We start from the raw sequence: 21312 nt of genomic DNA on the forward strand, positions 1-21312 counted from the left end.
TTTGATCAAATATTCTCTCCCACAACATATGGCATTACGTTCCGCAAATTAACATTATTGGCAGTGAATTATGAATTTAGATATGCAGTTGATGAGTGTCATGACCGCAAACTTACTGGTCATTAGACGCTAATATTTATTTGTAAATCCCTGATGGATTCAACACTTTTGAAATTAGGAAAGTGAAAATGGCAACGCGTATCATTAAACTACTAAAGTCTTTGTATGACTTGAATATTATTAACTGAGTGTTTTCCTCTCGAAGAAGGAATATGCAAATATGTACCATTATGTGTTCGTTAAAGAATTGCTAATGGAGTTATTTGTTTATTATCTCAGTCTGTAATGATGATTTAAATGTTATTGAAACACATAGAGAGCTTGGTGATATCAGCTCATGCCAAAGGACGGAGTTTTGAAATAAAAGACTTGGGAAACCCAAGTATTGTCTCGACCTTAAGATCGAGCTTCTCTTTGAAGAAGTTTTATACACCAGTCAGCCTACTTGAAAAATATCTTGAAGATGTTTTATATAGACAGGTATTATTTACTTATCACACAAACGAATGTCTAATAATCTCTTGAAGTAGATAAAGGACCATTTAGACTCGAAGATGATAATAAGGATATTGAGGGACTAGAAGTCCATTACTTCATTCCTATTGGAGCACTATTATTGAACTAGAAGTTCCATAATTGCATCAGGCCTGATATTGAATTTGCGATGAAATTGCTAGCAACATTTAGTGTTCCCCTACAATGAAAATTGGAATGGTATTTAACATATCCTCCAGCACCTTCGAGGTACAAAGATTTTGACATTTATGTGAGAAACCCATATGTGGTTTTGATGGGCTACTTGGGCATTGGCTCTTTTATTTGATCTCTATGATGCCAAGTCTAAAACTGGTTATGTTATATTTTTACCCCCAATGTCCCATATGAGGACAAATAAGATTGTGTTGCACAAGCAAGTAATAGTTTTGTTAAGGTGAACCTTACAAAACATGTTGCACCTAAATCCTTCTACACACATGAACTCTAGAAGAGTTGTAAAATTCTTATTGAGAATGTTTTCCCCATTGAACAATCTTGCAGATATGTTCACTAAGTCTCTGCCTACATCCATTTTTGAGTAATATGTTCATAAAATTGGGATGCGTGGGCTTAGAAGATTGTTATCTTCAGGGGGAGCAACAACGCCTAGCTGTGCTAGAATGGACAATCTAGAGGACTTTTGATATCCTGAATATTATGCTACGAAAGCATATGGTTGTACTCTTTTTCCCTTAGCTAAGTTTTTCCCACAGGGTTTTCTTAAGCTAAGGTTTTTAATGAGGCAACCGATGTTGGTGCACTTGAGTGGATAGTCCTGAAAACTCTTGAAATCTTGAAGATTATGCCCAGAAGGCTTATGTTTGTACTCTTTTCCTTGGCTAAGTTTTTTCCCACTGGGTTTTCTTAGGCTAAGGTTTTTAATGAGGCAACCGGTGCAACACATGGATCAACATACTTCGTGTACTCTTTTCCTCGTCTAGGTTTTTCCCACTGGGTTTTTCTAGCGAGGTTTTTAACGAGGCATGAGTGTGGTAAGATAATGGCCAAGGGGGAGTGTTATAAATATTTCATTATGGCCATTAATCTTGAGTCTCTTCATTTGCCTTCTACTTATTACATTGTTTATGATTAAGGATATGAAAGGTTGTATGGATTCCTATAAATTGATAGTGAAGGCTAATGAAATTATAAGGTTGTGCCCTACATTTGGTGTTCTTCTTCTTCTCCTTTCTCTTTTACTTCTCTACTCTATACATGCATACATATACACGCATATCTCCAAGCTATTGCCGTGCAATCATCACACGAGAATTGAGCTAGTTGATAGGCCAAATTACAACAATATATTTTTAATATATTACAACAAATTCATTCCGTGTATCGCACGGGTGCAAATACTAGTAGATAAATGTAACAAAATAATTTTTATAAGAATAATTTTCAAAAATTCTTTTGGCAACATACGAAAATATTTTAAGGGTGAACTAAATAATATTTTCTCAAAATTATATTTTTGCTTAAAATTACCGGGTATCACACTCCGGGCCATACGGATACTCCTCAACCGGTACCACCGAGTCTCTCGCACCACGACAAAACCTGTAGGCATGTCCGAGCATCCCACAGAAAAAACAGTAAGTATGCAGCCGCTCATACTTGAAAGAAACCCAACAGGTCGTTTTATCACGCTTCACAAATTTCATTCTGCGTTTCAGAGGTTTATCCACAGACAATGTAACCCTAATTCGATAAAACGTTTTCCATGGCGCATTCTGAAAACGGTCATCCCTCTTCACAAACACCCCCAGGTAATTTCCAATTTGTTCCTGAATCAACTCAGACGTATATCCGGTAGGCAAGTCATGAAATTGGATCCACATATCAACGGTATCCAGCTTAACATTCACGGGGAGAACCCCATCGGCAGGAGCGGAGGCAAAGGTATGCCAAGGGGGGCCTTGACCCCCCCCCCCCCCCCCCCCCAATTTTATTTTTTTTTAAATATTAAATATAATATTAAATTTTTTAAAAAAGAATATTATATAGAATATTAAAATTTTGTTGTTCTTTTCAAATATTTGGCCCCCCTCCCACTTAAATTAATCCTACAAGCTAAGTTATAAACTTCTCATCTTCTCAACATCTCCCGTTGTCTCTCATTTCAAATTATGTAGTCACTATATATATTGTGACTCACATTCAAATTATTAAACCTCATTTAACCTACCTACTAGTTTCTCTCTCTAGAACCATATATATATGCGATATATACGCTATAACAAGATAATTTGTCATTAAAATCTATGCATATTTTTCAAGTTAATTTCTGTTTCTGTTTTTGTTTTTGTTTTTGTTTTTGTTTTTGTTTCTAACTACATGTTTGGTTAATTTTTGTTTCATATTCTATTGTTTATTTTAAATAGTGATTTTGTTTTATTCTAAATAATGGATATGAAGGTGCATTTGTTTGCTTAATTATGCAGATTTGTGGTTACATGATAAATGTTGTATTTAATTTAACATGCATAATAATGTAAAAATTGTGTAGTATATGTATTTAAGGAAACAATTGTTATTATGTTATGTTGTGAAGATGGTAGTTTTCAAGAAATAATCAATAGTCTTTTTAAAACATTATGCATGAATGGTTTCATTTTTCAACTGTACAAAGCAATGTGCATTGAAAAACATATTACAAAATAATTTAATATAGATTCAATTATAAATTATTTATTGTAAACTTTATTAAATTTGTAATGTAATGATTATTTTGAAATATGTTAACTGGATATCAATGTTGATTTAGTATTTCAACCGTAGTTGGACCCCCGCACTATTCAATCATGGCTCCGCCCCTGCCCATCGAGCACTTCTTTGCAAACAAAAGTACTATTATCAAACGACCATGGCCCCTCATCAATGACTCTTTGCACATCCGTTATATGATGAAAACAAATAGAAACAACCCGGTTGTATCTCAGAAGCCTGAACTCCACTTACCGGTTGCCAAACGGATGCCATAACTTGACTCATAAACTCAAGCTTAACAAGCTTCCTCGTCAAGAAACGACCAACCACCCCCCACGACTCCTCCTCCACCGCGTCGTCCTACCCCCCGCCATTCTCCTCCTCCTGGGGCACGAACGCCGCCTCCACCTCCTCCAACACAAGGTCGGCCCATCTGGCCGTGATCCCTGCCACCGTCGCCGCACTAGTCGATGACGAAGCCATGCTCTCAGACGTACAGTAGCCTCGCAGCGTAGCCCTTCTCTGCTTGTTCGTGTAGTTGCTCGTGAACGCCGGTAAACTGCCGGAGAGAGACGTCAATTGAGCCGACCGAAACCCTAGAAAAAACCTAGGTAGAGAGAAAACTTACTCCGTACTAGTTAGTAAAATTTTATAAGACTTATTTTCATCTGATTCACACCAATAATTTATGTATTAAGAATGTTTTGTATTGAAAAATTAGACCGAAATTAAACAAATAAATTTATAATAGTATAAGTTAAAAGAGTTAATTCCATTTTCTGTCTTAGATTTATATGTGGCAATTCACATCTAGTCCTTTTTTTTATTAAAATATTCTCTTTTGGTCCTAGTATTATTGTGACATGACCAATTTTGGTTCTCTAACAACAAAATCGTTAAAATTTCATTAAATTGAAGGACATTTTGATCTTTTTAATACAAAGTGCGTTGACCCGTTATATGTTTTATGTTTTTTGAAATAATTCATAATTAAAGAGCGAAATACCCTTGTATTTAACAAAATTTCAACGTTTTTTTTATAAAGGACCAAAATTGGTCATGTCATAATAATACTAGGACCAAAAAATGATGTTCAGATAAAAAAAAAATGACTACAAGTGGATTGTTACCTATAAATTTAGGACAAAAAGTGAAATTAACTCTAAGTTAAAATTAGCTAATTGATTAAATAATTCAACATTCTAAACAAACTGTAACAAAAATAAACATGCGTTACTATAGTAGCAGAGTATATAGTAGTGGAGTTTACTCAATTCACACCTTCAAATATTAATTGTAAATAGGCATCTCTTGTCATCCAAACAAATTAACTAATTGATTAAATAATTCAACACCGCATTCAAACCATAGACAAAATGAAACATGACATGCATAATGTAGTGTAGAATATTATATAATAGTAAAATTTATCCAACTCATATCATCAAATAGTTACTACAAATTTCTCATATCAAAAAATTAACTAATTAATTAAATAATTCAATACTGCATTCAAACCGTAGCCAAAACGACACAAGTCATATATAACTGCGGTCAAGTATGCATGGCCCTCAAAGTCACACTCAATGTTAGAAACTTAGAATGCTCACCACCTTAGTCTTCGTCAACTACCACCTTGCCGCACGTTCAATTTGTGGTGGGTGTTTCGAGATTTCGGTTCGATTTTTCGGTTTCAGTTTCGATTTTAGTATTTTGATATTTAAAAAAATGATATCATTCGGTTTAACATTATAGTTTGGTTCGATTTTGGTTTGGTTTGAAAAAATTTGGTTTCGGTTCGATAATCCGTTCGGTTTAAGAACCCCAAATTTTAATACAAAGTATTTCTTAATTTTACAAACACACTACCAAACAATACTTATTCACATAGTCCAAATTCAAATTCTAAACATTATATAACAAAATAGTAATCCAAAGTTCAAATACACTACTAAGTACTAATTACCAAACATCAGTTTTTTTTTTTTTTTTTTTTTTTTGCACAACCAACTCTTCAGTTGTCTCACTTAGAATGTTTTATTGACAAGATGAAAAATCATCTATATGTATAGTTAATATTTGGAGAACAAGTGTCAAGTATTGTATAGTTAATTTTTGGACACAATCCATTATTGCTAGTGCACTGGAATATTATTTTCCAGTGAACTGGAAATATATTCCGGTACTAGAAAATAATTCCAGTGCACTAGAAATCAAAATTAGAATGATGTTAAAGCACATAAATTTTATAGAAGCATGAAACTAAGGAAAATACTGAATATTGTAAGAATAATCGAAGTTAGATATAATTATGAGGTAAAGAACAATTGCGGCAAACAACAAAAGTGCAAAGTAGAGAACAAGCCATAAAGAAATTAGACAAAAGTGCAAAGTAGAGAACAAGCCATAAAGAAATTAGATAAAAAATTTAAGAGAGATTCCAGTGAAAATAGGAACTGAATGGCAGAGCAAGCATAATGGACTTGGATATTACTTTTTTTTATTATTTTTAGGGAAAAGTGCATTTTTCGTCCCTAAGTTATAGGGTAATTGTAGGATTCGTCCCTAAGTGTTGTAAATACCCACTTTTCATCCCTAAGTTATAAGCTATGATGCAATTTTCGTCCTTTTTCTAACAGAGGTGTTAAGTGACTGTTTAATGTAAGGGTAATTCTGTCCAAACACATTTAGGCTCATTATTAATTTAATATTTCCCTAATTATACTCTTTCTCTAATTATACTCTTGTACTCTTGCGTAGACTGGGTCATTTCTTTTATCATTTTTTCATATTTTAAACATGCAAAATTTATGATGTTAAAAATTGTTTTTGAGATGCTCCGGCTTGTAAGTACACAAAAATTTTAAAACAACACTCAAGACTTTCTATAAATATAATATTGATTTCTTTCAATATATTGAAATGTTGGTAGTTTTCAACACAAAAGACTTTCAAAATTAAAGTGATTCACAAAAATCATTCCAGAACTTACCTATTAACTACTTAGCTTTTATTAAATATTGGTTGCATTACAAAAAATAAAAATAAAAAATTCAAGATCTAAGCAGCATTCAAAAAGCCTTCTAAACCTACATACTAATTGATGCTATAAAGCATCATCTTCATCAAGAAAGACCAAACAACATAAATGAACATCAATACTTTGTTAAGTGACATTCTATATAATAATAACAATAACAACAACATTTATTTAAATATAGAATGTCACTTAACATCAAATAAAAATTTTTGTCAATTACTTTGTTACCAAATTTGTTCATAATTAACTTATTTTCATTTTACTGGTTACCTGAATATTTCAAAACTTGAAAGATAAAGACAAAAATCAAGACGAATTAAATAATCAATATTAATTTTTATCAATTTCAAAACTAATCATTTAAACTAGCAAATGTACATCTTAAAAATGTAAATAAATAATTAAAACACACAATAAATCACTAATTAATTAATCAACATATATAACTAAAAAAAAATCAAAGCATATATCTCAAATTTGGAGATTTTTTTAGATTAAAATGTATACTTGATGCCATTCGTTATTAAAATCTTGATAAAAGAAGTAAGATAATAAAGAAAAATGATCACTTTAATTATTTGATTTATTTCTTTTTGTTTAATGAATTTGAACTTTAATATATATTTTGAGTTCATTTAATATAAACATAATATATATATATATATATATATATATATATATATATATATATATATATATATATATATATATATATATATATATATATATATAAATTAGAAGGGGGGTCAAAGTGTATTTTATCCCTACTATATCAATATATACATACATATTTACTAAAAAATTTAAGGTAAGGGTAGGGGTAGGGGTGAGGGTGGGGGGGGTCATGGCCCCCCTACCCCCTAATGTACCTCCGTCCCTGCCCATATATAATAGTTGTATGTATATATGTATATATAATACAAGTTTTAGTATTAGTATAAAGAAACAGATAAATGTTAACAAGAAGTGAGATAAATTAGTTGGCAGAGCTTGTGTTTAGTTATAGTGAAGGTCTAGAGTTTGAATCCTTTGTTAGCATTATCACAATTTTACAATTTTATTTTGGCTGGAACACAATCACATTGTTAATAACTTTTTTAATATTTAATAAAATACACACACACACACACACACACACATATATATATATATATATATATATATATATATATATATATATATATATATATATATATATATATATATATATAAAACATTCTTTTATATTAAAATGAGATGTGTAATTTATAATGTGTTCTTTATTCAAATTATTTTATCAAATTAATGATGTTTCATAGTTTGTTATGAATATTTTTAGTAAAATTTCTGTATTTTAGTTTTCTCGCATATCCAACAATATTTATAGTTATATTTCTTGGGTAATTTTTTATTTTTTTTTAAATTATCTCTCTTGTTTTAATATTTCTCTTCACTTGAAAAAATTGATGGATCCGTCCCTAGGTTTTCGCTCCCTCTTAACAAAATTTCTGACTCCGTCCCTGACTCCCTGTATATAGGTACCGCGATAGTTACTTCGACGACCAGATTACAGATCCGATTACAGGAGGAACCTATCGAGTTTGTGGTAAACAAACTGGCAGCAAACAAGATATTTTCAATGCGACAGCACAAAAACTACTAAATGAGCTTCTACTTGCAACGCCCAGAATTAATGGCTTTTACGCTGCAGCTAAGCTGCCGGAGGAACCTCCTGGTCCTGGTGGTGCTACCACCTATGCGGTGGCACAATGTGCTGAAACCGTGAGCGAAAGCAGCTGTCAAGATTGTTTGTCATTAGCTTACAATAACATAAAGGGTTGTTTACCTAATTCTGCGGATGGAAGAGCTGTGGATGCAGGATGTTTCTTGAGATATTCAGACACCCCTTTTTTTGCTGATAACCAGACAACTGACATAGCACCCTTCCTAGGAAGAGGTACGAACGTACTAGAATATGAAATGAAAGTTTTAATAATGTTGGAATTGAAGCATCATCTAACTGGTTGCATCTTCTCCAGGGAGTAGTTCAGGGAAGAAGAAACCTATTATTCTTGCGGCGGGTGTAGTTGGTAGTGTAGGAATCATTTTGGTATTAGCAGCCCTTTTCATATTGTATCGACAATCAGGAAAGCAAAATGCTTGGAGAAAAGGTGAATTGAAGCTCGTTTAGTGGCAGTCATCATATCCAATATTCATATTTAGGTATGTGTTAATTTATGGACTGTCATCTTTTATAGGTAATATTTTGGGGGCAAAGAGCTACATATATAAAGATTTGAAAGCAGCAACAAATGATTTCAGTGAAGAAAATATACTGGGAAAAGGAGGTTTTGGTGATGTATATAAGGTAAGTAACAATATTCACGAGGGCAGAATTGAAAGAATATATAAGCAAAGCCACCACTCTGATCTTCTATGACTAAACTGCAGGGCACCCTACAGAGCGGGGATGTGGTGGCAGTAAAGAAACTGACAACAATTTCTAGTAGAGCAAAGGCAAACTTCGAGACTGAAGTTAGTCTTATTACAAATGCGAATCATCCCAATCTCATTCGTCTATTGGGATATTCTGGCAATGCAAAGGTGCTCATACTGGTTTATGAATACATGCCAAACGCTAGCCTTGACAGATACATATATGGTACTCCCATCCTCAAACATTATATTGTATGTTATACAAATAAAACTTTTTAATTTCCATCACATTTTTCATGATTGAATTGGCAGGAGAGAAACGGGGAATGCTGAATTGGAAGCAAAGGGTTGATATAATATTGGGTACAGCTAGGGGTCTTGCCTATCTGCATGAACAATTTGATGTATGCATCATACACAGAGACATAAAATCTAGCAATATACTACTGGATGACGAATTCCAGCCCAAAATAGCTGATTTTGGTTTGGCAAGGCTTTTACCAGAAAATAAGAGTCATCTTACAACTAAATTTGCTGGGACTTTGTAAGCCTAACAACCTTATTTTGTTTTCCAGGTTAGTTTTCTTTTAATTTGCACTTAACTATTGCTCATTGCAACAGGGGATATACAGCGCCAGAATATGCAATTCATGGCCATTTATCAGAGAAAGTTGACATCTATAGTTTTGGCATTGTTATCTTGGAGATCATCAGTGGGCGACGGAGTAGTGACTTACAAGTTGAGCCTGTAACTGAGTATCTCCTAGAACAGGTAATTTCTTGTTAAAGAAGCAGCCAGTTTATCTTGATATATTATTCAACATTTGACTTCTATATATATGTATCATTTTATAATAAATACAGGCATGGAAATTGTACGAGAATGATGAACATCTAGGATTGGTGGACAATAATTTAGACCCAAATGAGTATGAAGCAGCGGAAGTGAAGAGAATGTTGGAAATAGCATTGGTGTGCACCCAATCACCCTCGAATATAAGGCCAAGCATGTCAGAACTGGTGGTCATGCTTTCAGTACAGCGGAAGTGAAGAGAATGTTGGAAATAGCATTGGTGTGCACCCAATCACCCTCGAATATAAGGCCAAGCATGTCAGAACTAGTGGTCATGCTTTCAAGTACTGATGCCTCAATCATTCAAAAACCTCAAAACAGGCCAACCACTATTACTGTTTCAATAAAAGGATACCTACAGTTACAAACACTTCAACACTTACTAATGCCACCATTTCATTTTCTCGTTTCTCAGGTCGCTAGTTATACCTATTTTGATCTTGCTAGCTTGCTTGTGAATTGTGATGTGTTTGTATTTATTTATTTATAAATTTTTTATCCATAAATAAATATAAATATGTACGTAGAACAAAATATAAGCATGTCTGTAAGTAAATGATTTTTTTACGTCACAAAAATAATTAAAAATTAAGACTTGTGAATACCTGATACCATGAGTTTCTCAAGATGCCTATTACATTCTCTGCAAAAGGAATAGTTCCCAATATTATTTTTGGAAATAAAAAAATCTAAACAAATAAATAAAATAAGTTTACAATACTTGTCATAATATTAAAGTGAGAAATTTTCAATTTTTGTCACATGACTATATGGGCTTTGTTAATTTTAGCACCTAACTTTCAAAAGTGTCAATTTAGTACCTAGAGTATGTAATTTTTGTAAATTTTGGTCACTCTGTCCAAATTTGACCGGAAAAATTTAGTCCAACATTTAGTCTATAATATGAGGGGCAAAATGGTCTTTTGATCCTTTCTCCTAATTGTTGTTGACCCGGTTCAACCTGAAAAAGAAGAAGAGTTGACGGAAGGCGCAGCGTCAACGCCGATCAAAAATCCTCTTCCCTTCGCTCGCTGTTCGCGAAGAAGAAGCGCGGCGACGAGGAAGGCAACGAGGAAAAGAGCGGCACGCCGCGCTCGACAACCTCAAATTCCACGCTCGACAAGAGCCGGAGCAATTCCGGCGGCGGCGGTGGCGAAGGTTCAAGCATTTTTCGAAACATAATCTCTTGCGGCACCATGGATACTAATGATTCAGCTGTTTTGGCGATGCAGCGGCGCCAGCCGCCATCCTCCGGCAGGCCGTTGTTGGATAATGACGCCAAAACGTCGGCGAAGAATGTAAACCGAAGAAGCTAAAGTCAAACCTGGTCAAATGTGTCTGAACCGGGTCAACAACAATTAGGAGTGTTGGTCCCAAAGGGGGTGAGGTAAAAGTCTAGAGGGGGGGGGGGTGTGAATAGACTTTTAAACATTTTCGCGAATACAACAATTGCTAAGGCAACAGAGATATCAAGACTCTTAACTAGATTGTTAGAGTCTTATACGCAGCGGAATAAATAAATACGAGTTGTGTGATTGTGTCAAGCATATCAACGTGATAAGCAGTAAGTAAATAAAGCAGTAAATGACACAAGGCAATTATAGTGGTTCGGAGGTGATGTAATCCCCCTACTCCACTTGCTCTTATCGTCCAAGAGCAATTCACTATATCCACCACTTTTTGGTTCCTAGATACAATGAATTTTTGTGATCTAGTGCTTTGATCACTAAGCCCACACTAATCACGCCCAGTGCTTCCAACATTGCTGCTTCGAATTTCACAGTTCCGTGCTACTTTCTAGGATTTCACAACTGCGTGCTACTTTCCCCCCGTCTTCCATGATCCGGTCGACGTATCCCGTGATCTGGTGCTTTGATCACCAAGCCCACATCAATCACGCCCAGTGCCTCCGACACTGCTGTTTCGGATTTCACAGCTCCGTGTGACAATCCAGGATTTCACAACTCCGTGCTACTTTTCCCCCGTCTTCGACGATCCCGTGATCTAGTGCTTTGATCACAAAGCCCGCACTAATCACGTCCAGTGTTCTCCAACACTGTTGATTCACTTGTTTGTAGAAAAACAAGTTTTCACTGACTTTCCAACTTTGAGACTTCTTGAATGGATCTTCAATATGCAGCAAATCTCTCAATGATGAAGAATTAAAACACTCTTGAATATTTTCTCTTTGAGCTCTTTGAGTGTTTTTCTCACTTAAATATATTCTCACTTTTGAGTATAGCACTTGCCCATATGTACTGCTTGTTGCTTGTGTTGGAAGTGCTTTCATCTGCTTCATTCTTCATCCTTTTATAGCTGGTTTTGAGAAGTTGTCCATTGGAAAAAGACAATCTCAAATTTTGAATTGTAGATCTCAAATTTGAATTCCAAATCTCAATTTTGAATTCTTGTAGCCTTTTGCAGAAGATCTGTAGCTTTCTCAGAAGATCATATTAAAAATAATATCTCTGATGTTTTGGCCGTTGCTTAGCTCTTGGTCCATGTGAAGAGACTTAAAATATTTCTGATGCAGATCTTGTCTTCACGTGAAGGCTTCTTAAAATAATTCTGGTGTAGATCAAGCCTTCTGGGACTTTCATCTTCTGTGTATTTTATTCTCTCTGTATGGCTACTGATGAAGTGTTTCGGTCAATGAGATCTCTTGATCTGGGTTTCATATTGATGGTGTGAATTCAATCCTTGATTGAAACTTCATCTCCAACTTTAGCTCTTACTATATATAGCTTGATGAGACTTCATCCCTAACTTCATCTCTTTGTAAACTGCATCTCTAACTTCATCTCCAATCTCAGCTCTTACTATATATAGCTTAATGAGATGAAAGCATCTCTAACTTCATCCTCTATTATTTAATTGATTTCGAAACTGCCTTTGAAACCTCTGCTCCAACTTAGTCTCGAAACCTCTCTTACTATATATAGCTTGATGAGACTTCATCTCTTTGTAAAGAGCATCTCTAACTTCATCTCCAATCTCTATCTTCTAACTTCATCCTCTATTATTTAATTGATTTCGAAACTGCCTTTGAAACCTCTGCTCCAACTTAGTCTCGAAACCTCTCTTACTATATATAGCTTGATGAGACTTCATCTCTAACTTCATCTCTTTGTAAAGAGCATCTCTAACTTCATCTCCAATCTCTATCTTCTAACTTCATCTCTTTGTAAACTGCATCTCTAACTTCATCTCCAATCTCGCATCTCTAACTTCATCTCCAATCTCTATCTTCTAACTTCATCTCTTTGTAAACTGCATCTTCTAACTTCATCTCTTTGTAAACTGCATCTATTTCGAAACTGCCTTTGAAACCTCTGCTCCAACTTAACTTAGTCTCGAAACCTCTCTTACTATATATTCGTTGATTTCGAAACTGCCTTTGAAACCTCTGCTCCAACTTAGTCTCGAAACCTCATTTCGAAACAATCTCTATTATTTAATTGCAGTTTCGCCTTTGTAAAAGGCCTTTGAAACCTCTGCTCCAACTTAACTTAGTCTCGAAACCTCTCTTACTATATATAGCTTGATGAGACTTCATCTCCAATCTCTATTATTTAATTGATTTCGTTGATTTCGAAACTTAGTCTCGAAACCTCATTTCGAAACAATCTCTATTATTTAATTGCAGTTTCGCCTTTGTAATCTGCCTCGAAACCTCATTTCGAAACAATCTCTATTATTTAATTGCAGTTTCGCCTTTGTAATCTGCCTTTGAAACCTCTGCTCCAACTTAACTTAGTCTTGAAACCTCTCTTACTATATATAGCTTGATGAGACTTCATCTCCAATCTCTATTATTTAATTGATTTCGAAACTGCGTTTGAAACCTCTGCTCCGGCTTCTTTATAAAATTACCAATCTCTATTATTTAATTGATTTCGAAACTGCCTTTGAAACCTCTGTTCCGGCTTCTTTACAAAATTATAGGGAGTGCGTTTTGAACATGAGACCTTGTGGCTTATACATCAAGCTTTCATCCATCTCGGCTGTACGAATTATTAATTATTATAGCATTCCTCTTGATGTACATCTTTCTTTCCATAGATGCTTGATCTTCAAGATATCTTCATGAATTTTGGTTTGCTTCTTGTTTCTTCGTATGAGATTCATCAGTATGACTTCTTCTTTGATTTGGGCGTGTTGGCTTATTTTAGTATACATATCATATGCATACATCTTCTTCTTCATATTTTTCTCTTTCTTCATAATTGTTAATTTTCCTTTCATGGTCTATGACACGCCTAGACTTAACAAATAAAATTGGGGATTCTAAAATACAAGGCATATCAAAAATAGCTTTGGAACTTCATCTCTTACTATTTATAGCTTGATGAGACTTCACGAAACTGCCTTTGAAACCTCTGCTCCAACTTAGTCTATTCCTTTTCAAACCTCAGCTCTCCTACTTTATCTATCTGCCGTTGAAACCTCAGCTCCTACTTCATCTCTTGGAACTAATTTAAGCTTTCATCCATCTCGGCTGTATGGATTATTGGTTATTATAGCATTCCTCTTGATGTACTTCTTTCTTTCCATAGATGCTTGATCTTCAAGATATCTTCATGAATTTTGGTTTGCTTCTTGTTTCTTCGTATGAGATTCATCAGTATGACTTCTTCTTTGATTTGAGCATGTGGGCTTATTTTAGTATACATATCATATGCATACATCTTCTTCTTCGTATTTTTCCCTTTCTTCATAATTGTTAATTTTCCTTTCATGGTCTATGACACGCCTAAACTTAACAAATAAAATTAGGGGATTCTAAAATACAATTTGGCATATCAAAAACTATTACAATATATTCCTAACAAGGAGAAAGGATCAAAAGACCATTTTGCCCCTCGGATTATAGACTAAATGTTGGATTAAATTTTTTCGGCCAAATTTGGCTGGAGTGACCAAAATTTACAAAAATTACATACTCAAGGTACTAAATTGACATTTTTAAAAGTTAAGTGCTGAAATTAACAAAACCCCTATAATCATATGATCAAAATTAAAATTTTCTCTATTAAATTAATCGTATTCAAACAGGAGAAGAGCTTGCGAATGGAAAATGTTGGGGAAAAGGAAGAGTAAATTTCAATTTTGGTCCTATGACTATTAAGGTCTTGTTAATTTCAATCCATGACTTTAAAAACTAACAATTTAGTATCTTAACTATGCAAATTTTAACAGATTTGGTCCATCCGGCCAAATCGTCGGTCAATTGTCGTCGGAATCTTTTAATTCATTTTTATTTGTTTAATTAAGGGGGGCAATACAATCATTCCTGGTGGAAAAAAAAAAAAAAAGCAGAAAATAGAGAACGCCGGAGAATTCCTCGTCGGCCATACAAAGCTTCTCTGCGTATGTTTTCCCCGTTCATCTTCCCCATCTCCGTTCGTCTTCCCCATAATATTGCTAATTTCATAATAATGAGTGAAGAGAAAGAAAAATCAATTGTTGTGAATAAATAGTTGCTTTGCCAAAGAATTTGTTTGTTGCTGCTAGAATTAATCCTCAGCTGTGTTGTATTTAATTTGCCACCCAAACAAAGATACTGCCTGAAACAATTTGTTGAAGCTATCGTCGAACGGGAAACCTGCCACCGTCGTGGAATTGAAGCTGACCAGAAATTTTGAAGCTGCCCAGAAACTTCACGCCAGAGAGGAACCGAGGCTGCCGTCTGGAAATCCTCCACTGCCACCGCCGAAAATTAATCTATGCAGATTGGAATTTGAACGGAATACACATCGTCGCCGATGAGAATTCTGATGCCGGCGAGGAATTCTGTGGATTCTGAAGGTAGCTTAACTCGGAGCACATCGGCGGATACGATGCCATCTCCGGTGTTCTCAACTTTCCCCCTTTTTTTTGAACTTGGAAGGACTGATTTGCCCTCAAATTAAACAAATTAAAATATTCCGACAACAATTGGCCGGCAATTTGGCCGGATGGACCAAATCTGTTAAAAATTGCATAGTTATGGTACTAAATTATTAGTTTTTAAAGTCGTGGATTAAAATTAACAGAACCCTAATAGTCATAGGACCAAAAGTGTAATTTTTTCGGAAAAGGAATACGCGTTAATAAACGAAGTTTGGAAAGGAAATGGTTCCTAGACCAGATGGTTCAAGAATGGGGGAAGCCAATTGTTATGCCATGGACCCGGGTCCAAAACGGTGTTGTTTTGCGCCGTTTGAATTAAAAGAAAAAAAAAAAAAATTTACTTCCTTCCTTGCTGTTTGTCTTCAGTATTCGTTCTTCCATATTCATAATTACAGAACTCTATATTCACAATTTTTGAACTCTATATTTACAAAAAAACAAAAACAAAAACAAAATATATATATATATATATATATATATATATATATATATATATATATATATATATATATATATATATATATATATATATACTTGCGTTCAAATGAGGGCAAGTATATTATAGAGGACTGTGAGGACAGATGTAGTGTGTGCCGTTAGCCTGTATGTTGTGTACAAGGCAGAATGTAGTCGTGTGCCACAGTTTGTATGTTGCGTGCATACATTTGTTAATTAATAGAGCCTGAGTTCGAAACCTGATGCTTACATGTATTCTTGTGTGCCATTATGTATTAAATTGTGTGCTTGATAGTAGTTTGTTGTGTGCCCATTATTTGTCCTCACAGTCCTCTATATATTGTTGTCCTCATTTGAACTCAACCATATATATATATATATATATATATATATATATATATATATATATATATATATATATATATATATATATATATCATTGACTGAGGAAACGGTGCCACTAACGGCACCGTTATTCCAGACGCGAGTTTTGGACCCTGGGTCTACAGCATAATTTGCCGGGGGAAGCATATATGGACTACAACTAATGGATACTCCGAATAGGGTATCCAGTCGGGACGATGAGTAGACCACCTGATTTTTGACATTTAAGATATGTTTGTAGTTTATACTTATGGAATGGTTTGCATTTGAGTTGGCTCCTCTCTCTATCAAAGTGTATGAGAAGGTTTTGAATTTGTATTGAGTACTATAGGGACATTGTCACCACAGACTCCACAGTACCTAATACAAACCTAGCTGGCAAATTATACCACGAATCAGGGTTTACCTTAATTTGTAGACCCTAATCTAAAAATAACTTTCAAATTTTATACTTGTAGTAAACTGTTTCTGTACTTGTAAACAAATTGAAGGTACATCACATAGTAACGACAGGCACACATAATAGCTACATACACAAACTGTTAGATGCAGTTAAAGAATATGTTAACTAAAGACATTTTTTTTTTCCCAAAGTTTTCACTGCAACATATATCCAAGAGAAAGTTGGCACTTACAGTTTTAGTGTTGTTGTCTTGGAGATTGTTAGTGGCCGAAGGAGCAATGACATAAAAACTGAACCTGTAAACTGAGTATCTCCTTGAACAGGTGATTTATTGCTTCACAACCTAGTGTTCGACAGCATTATATAGTTCCCTGCATTGTTCGGTTCTATCACAAAGAGTCGTATTGCCACCGCCTCTGCAAGAGAGACGTTTCCATGGATTTTACATGAATTTTGCACTGATCCCCAAACACTACCACTTGGTTTCATAGGCACCCTTTCACTACTTGCAAAGCCTCTTTGATTTTCCCGGCTCTACCTAATGCATCCACCAAACAAGCATAATGCTCTACAGAAGGCTCAATTCTAAACTCTGAACTCATTCTCTCGAACAATACTTGCCCAAGATCGGTAAGCCCTTTGTGGCTACAACCAGACAATAAAGCAATAAATGTCACCCCATCAGGCTTAACTCCACAGCCAGCCATCTCATCAAACAATATTCCTTTCAGGCATTTTCTCAAACACCTTCAGCACTTCTTCGAAGCGCCCACATTCCATGTACATAGTCAAAAGGCCATTGTATACAACTTGGTCAGGCTCCGTAGTAGATTTAATAATCTGGGCATGAACCGCTCTACCGACTGTCAAGTCCAACAAATCCGAACAAGCCTTCACCGCTACGGAAAATGCAAAATTCCCGGGTTCGTTGACATGGGACAGCATTTCAGAATAAAGAAACAGTGCTTCTTTGGAACACCCATTTTTGGAGTACCCAATAGCCATCGCCACTCACACAGAGTCGGGCAGGTCCTCGGCCTCAACACCATGCTCGAAAACACGACGAGCCTCGCCACACCGACCACAAACAGAGAAGAGGGTAATAAACTTGGATTTCAGTACAGGGTTGCTGAGAAAGTCACCGTTGGCGTGGTGGAGGAGAAGGTGGAGGTATAGCCTTTGGCCGTGTTCGAACGATTTTCTTGAAATGCAAGCGTGGAGGACGGCGGCATAGGAGTCCGGACTGAGGTGGGTGGAGGGAGATTTCAATGGTTGGGATTCGATCAGGTGAAGAGCTTTGTCTAATATGTCGCGTTTGGAGAGAGATTTGATTGTTGAGTTTAGAGGTTTCGTGTTAGCTTATGGAGTTTCTGGGGAGTTTGGCGGCCGTTATGGGGTGAATTCACCTGTAAGGAAGGCTTTTTGAATGGGATATAAAAGTAGGATGATTTTTTTTGGGATACAAACATACGAAAAGCTACATCCAGGAATGCATGTTTACTTTTTTAAACATGCATATGAGGAATGCATTATTAGCTTTTAATAAAATATATTCTCCGTAAGAATACGATACATTATACGAAGATAGTACGGGGATAATACGATAAATGTATACACATTAATAAATACAAATTTACGTATTAATAAATTGACAAAATCCTACTTATTTTATTATTCATCTCCCTTCCCCTTTTTACGTTCTACCATCTAGAGAGAAGACACAAACGAAGCAGTATAACAGCGCGGCATCAATCGGCGTCTGTTCGGGCGGTGGACGGCGGCGTTGTGTTAGGCGGACGGCAGCGTGCGGTGGTTTGTGGTGGTCGACGACGTGCGGTGGTTTGTGGTGGTTGACGGCGTGCGGTGTTTGAGGCAGAAACCGGCAACATTTACACTTCTTACTTCAAACTAACAGAAACCTATAGGTAAACTCTAAACTTGTTAAGTTTTTCTGATGTGTGTTTGGGCGAAGGTAAGCCTTGGCCATGTTATATGAATAATGGGGGTTTGGGTGGTGATGTTTTTCTTATATCTGCAGCAATTTGTTTACCGTGTGTAAGGTCCATATATAAAATTAAACATAGGTTCTGCATATCACGGCGAATTCACCCGTGAGAGGATGAGAGGCTCTGCATTTACAATTATGTCCATATCTAAAATTAAATTGTGACAACCCAAAATTTAATTTTGTAAATTCGATTTTAAGAAATTCCAAAATAGTCATTTTTCACTCAATAAAATTTTTTGAGGTAAAATTGGTGTTTGAATAAATTGTTTTGAGTTACATTTTAAATGAATTCAACACCGGAACTTATTTTAATTTTAAAATCCTAAATTTTCGGGTACTTCGCGTACCAAGTTTTTAAACTGAGAAAACTATCTCTAAGTGAAACCGGGAGATGACCGAGAAGCCTAAGTCAATGTTTGACTTGAAAACATTTTTGGGAAAATTATCTTTCAACCCCAAACTTTTTTCTAAATAACATTTCTAGCCATGGTCCATGATACATGGTGGACCACAAAGCATCCAAAATGTGTCTGATGCATTTCCTTGCCTTGTCCTATTTACACAATTGCCATCCACCAATCATAGGGTATCATCCTAGGGTTTTGAGCCTCTATATAATACTTACATATCATAACTTTGCCTCTTGATTCCATTCTTAGCTTCCCATTCATCTACAACAAGAGAAGAACTCAGTAAGCTATTTTCCTTCCTTCATTCATCAGCTTCCTTCCTTTTCTTCCTTAGCTTTGTCTCTGAGGACTTGTAGTAAATAGAGTTTGGTTTGTTTGAGTTGTTTAGGAGGTGAAGAAGGAGGTGTCTAGCTTGGGAAGAAGGTGGAATCCAAGCTAAAGGGGGAAAGCTCCAAAGGTATAACCCCATAGATTCCCAGCTTGTTTTTTGCTCTGTGAAACCTCTGTGATATAGTTAGAAATGAGTAGGAATGCTAGAATATTGTGTGTTTGAGCTATTGGATGCCTTGTTGATGTTGTGTGATGTGTTGTTGATGTTTTGGAGGTGGTTTATTGTCTGGTTTGGCCTTGCAGATGAAGAAAGAGCCACTAGTGCACCTCTCAGTGTGCACCAGTGGAAGTCACGGGCCTAGCCAACGGCCCACGAGAGGAGCCGTGGCTAGACGGACCTAGGCAAGGGTCGTGGCCCTAGGCCGTCGCCAGACGATTCCAAGCGGCAGGGCTCCCCTAGCCCCGCCGCTAGGTCCGTTGATGGTTACCTGTGTAGTGGTCGGACCCTTGTGGCTCAGCTATGTGTCGTTTCGGACCGGGTATCGCGGGCCCTTGTGGCTCGGTACCTTGGGGCCGTTATGACGCACGTTTGGGCTTTGAGTTCGTTCAATTTGGATTAGAAATGAGCATGTTATGATAGAAATTGTGATGGAATTGTTTACAGTAATATGCAAATGTGATGTATCAGACTTACTGCCTATGGGAGTTGCTTGTTATTATCTGCTTGATGATTATTGAGTATTAGGTAAAGAAGCATGATCATTATGTGATTAAGTGTTGTTAGAAAAGCATGACTAAAGTGTGTATTATGTTTCATAGAAATTGTAGTCTGGTTATAATGGTGGAAATGTACAGAGTATGTTGTTTTGCAATTCAAAGCATGATTATGTGTTCTTTGAGAGTTCACAGTGATATATAGAATTGGAGCATGTGTTCAGTAAATTACATCCCAAGCATTTCATGTTTAAAAAGAGCATAAATGGCCAACGTGAGCCTTGTATTATTTTCCAAAACTCATGAGCATGTGGAATATCATTTCCTTGTTGCATTGAGAACATGTTGAGAAGTGACTTGCATATAAGTGCATAAGTAGAAGAATTGCATGATATATATATATATATATATATATATATATATATATATATATATATATATATATATATATATATATATATATATATATATAAGTGAGGTTTTGGAGGACCCGTTGGGACTATGTCCTTTCGGATGATGATGACCGGACATTGAGATCTGATATTTTGTAACGCGGTGTATTCCCACGTTACGAGGTTGGAAACTGCCCACCAGGCTTGGAATCCTGGTCAGGGAGTGTGCACGCTGAAAGTTCGATACCTGATTCCACAGAGTTGAGTATAGAACCAAGAGAGTGGTTCAGTGGATGAGATTGAGCATAGGTCGACTAGAGGCCGTACCCGGATAGGTTCGTTCACACTACGGTGAAGTTCCTACCTCATCCATTTGTTAAGAAAGCGAGTCATTGGGACTCTAAGAAAGCGAGTTATTGCGACTCCAAGAAAGAAAGAGCAATCGAGTCCTTGTGGCTCTAAGAAACCTCCACAGAAAAGTATTCTATTTACAAACGAGAGTATATGTATATTTATTCTATAGCTTCTTATTGCATTGGAGAATGTTTGCACAAGATTGCATATTGAGGAGGGTTGCACTAGATTGCATACTGATATTTGATTACACAAGTTTGAATGATATGCTTACGATAGACTATATGTTGGATACTTGATTGCACTTAATTACATGTTGAGAATTTGATAGCATGAGATGGTTTGTTAAGCTTAT

General features: G+C 35.7%; 1 protein-coding gene and 1 pseudogene across 1 annotated transcript; one reads left to right on the forward strand and one right to left on the reverse strand.

Annotated features, from left to right (window-relative positions):
- Positions 1-7861: 7861 nt before the first annotated feature.
- LOC109179173 (putative receptor-like protein kinase At4g00960) lies at positions 7862-10184 on the forward strand (the record flags this gene model as incomplete). The annotated part of the gene is made up of 8 exons (XM_019328736.1): positions 7862-8282; positions 8365-8496; positions 8584-8693; positions 8777-8987; positions 9074-9305; positions 9383-9533; positions 9626-9784; positions 9886-10184. Coding segments are annotated over 8 exons (1635 nt in total), but the record flags the coding sequence as incomplete, so codon positions are not given.
- Positions 10185-16959: 6775 nt separating this feature from the next.
- LOC109179174 lies at positions 16960-19428 on the reverse strand (annotated as a pseudogene).
- Positions 19429-21312: the final 1884 nt, after the last annotated feature.

This window comes from Ipomoea nil, unplaced genomic scaffold (genome assembly GCF_001879475.1).
Source record: "Ipomoea nil cultivar Tokyo-kokei standard unplaced genomic scaffold, Asagao_1.1 scaffold0878, whole genome shotgun sequence".
NCBI classification, from domain to species: domain Eukaryota; kingdom Viridiplantae; phylum Streptophyta; class Magnoliopsida; order Solanales; family Convolvulaceae; genus Ipomoea; species Ipomoea nil.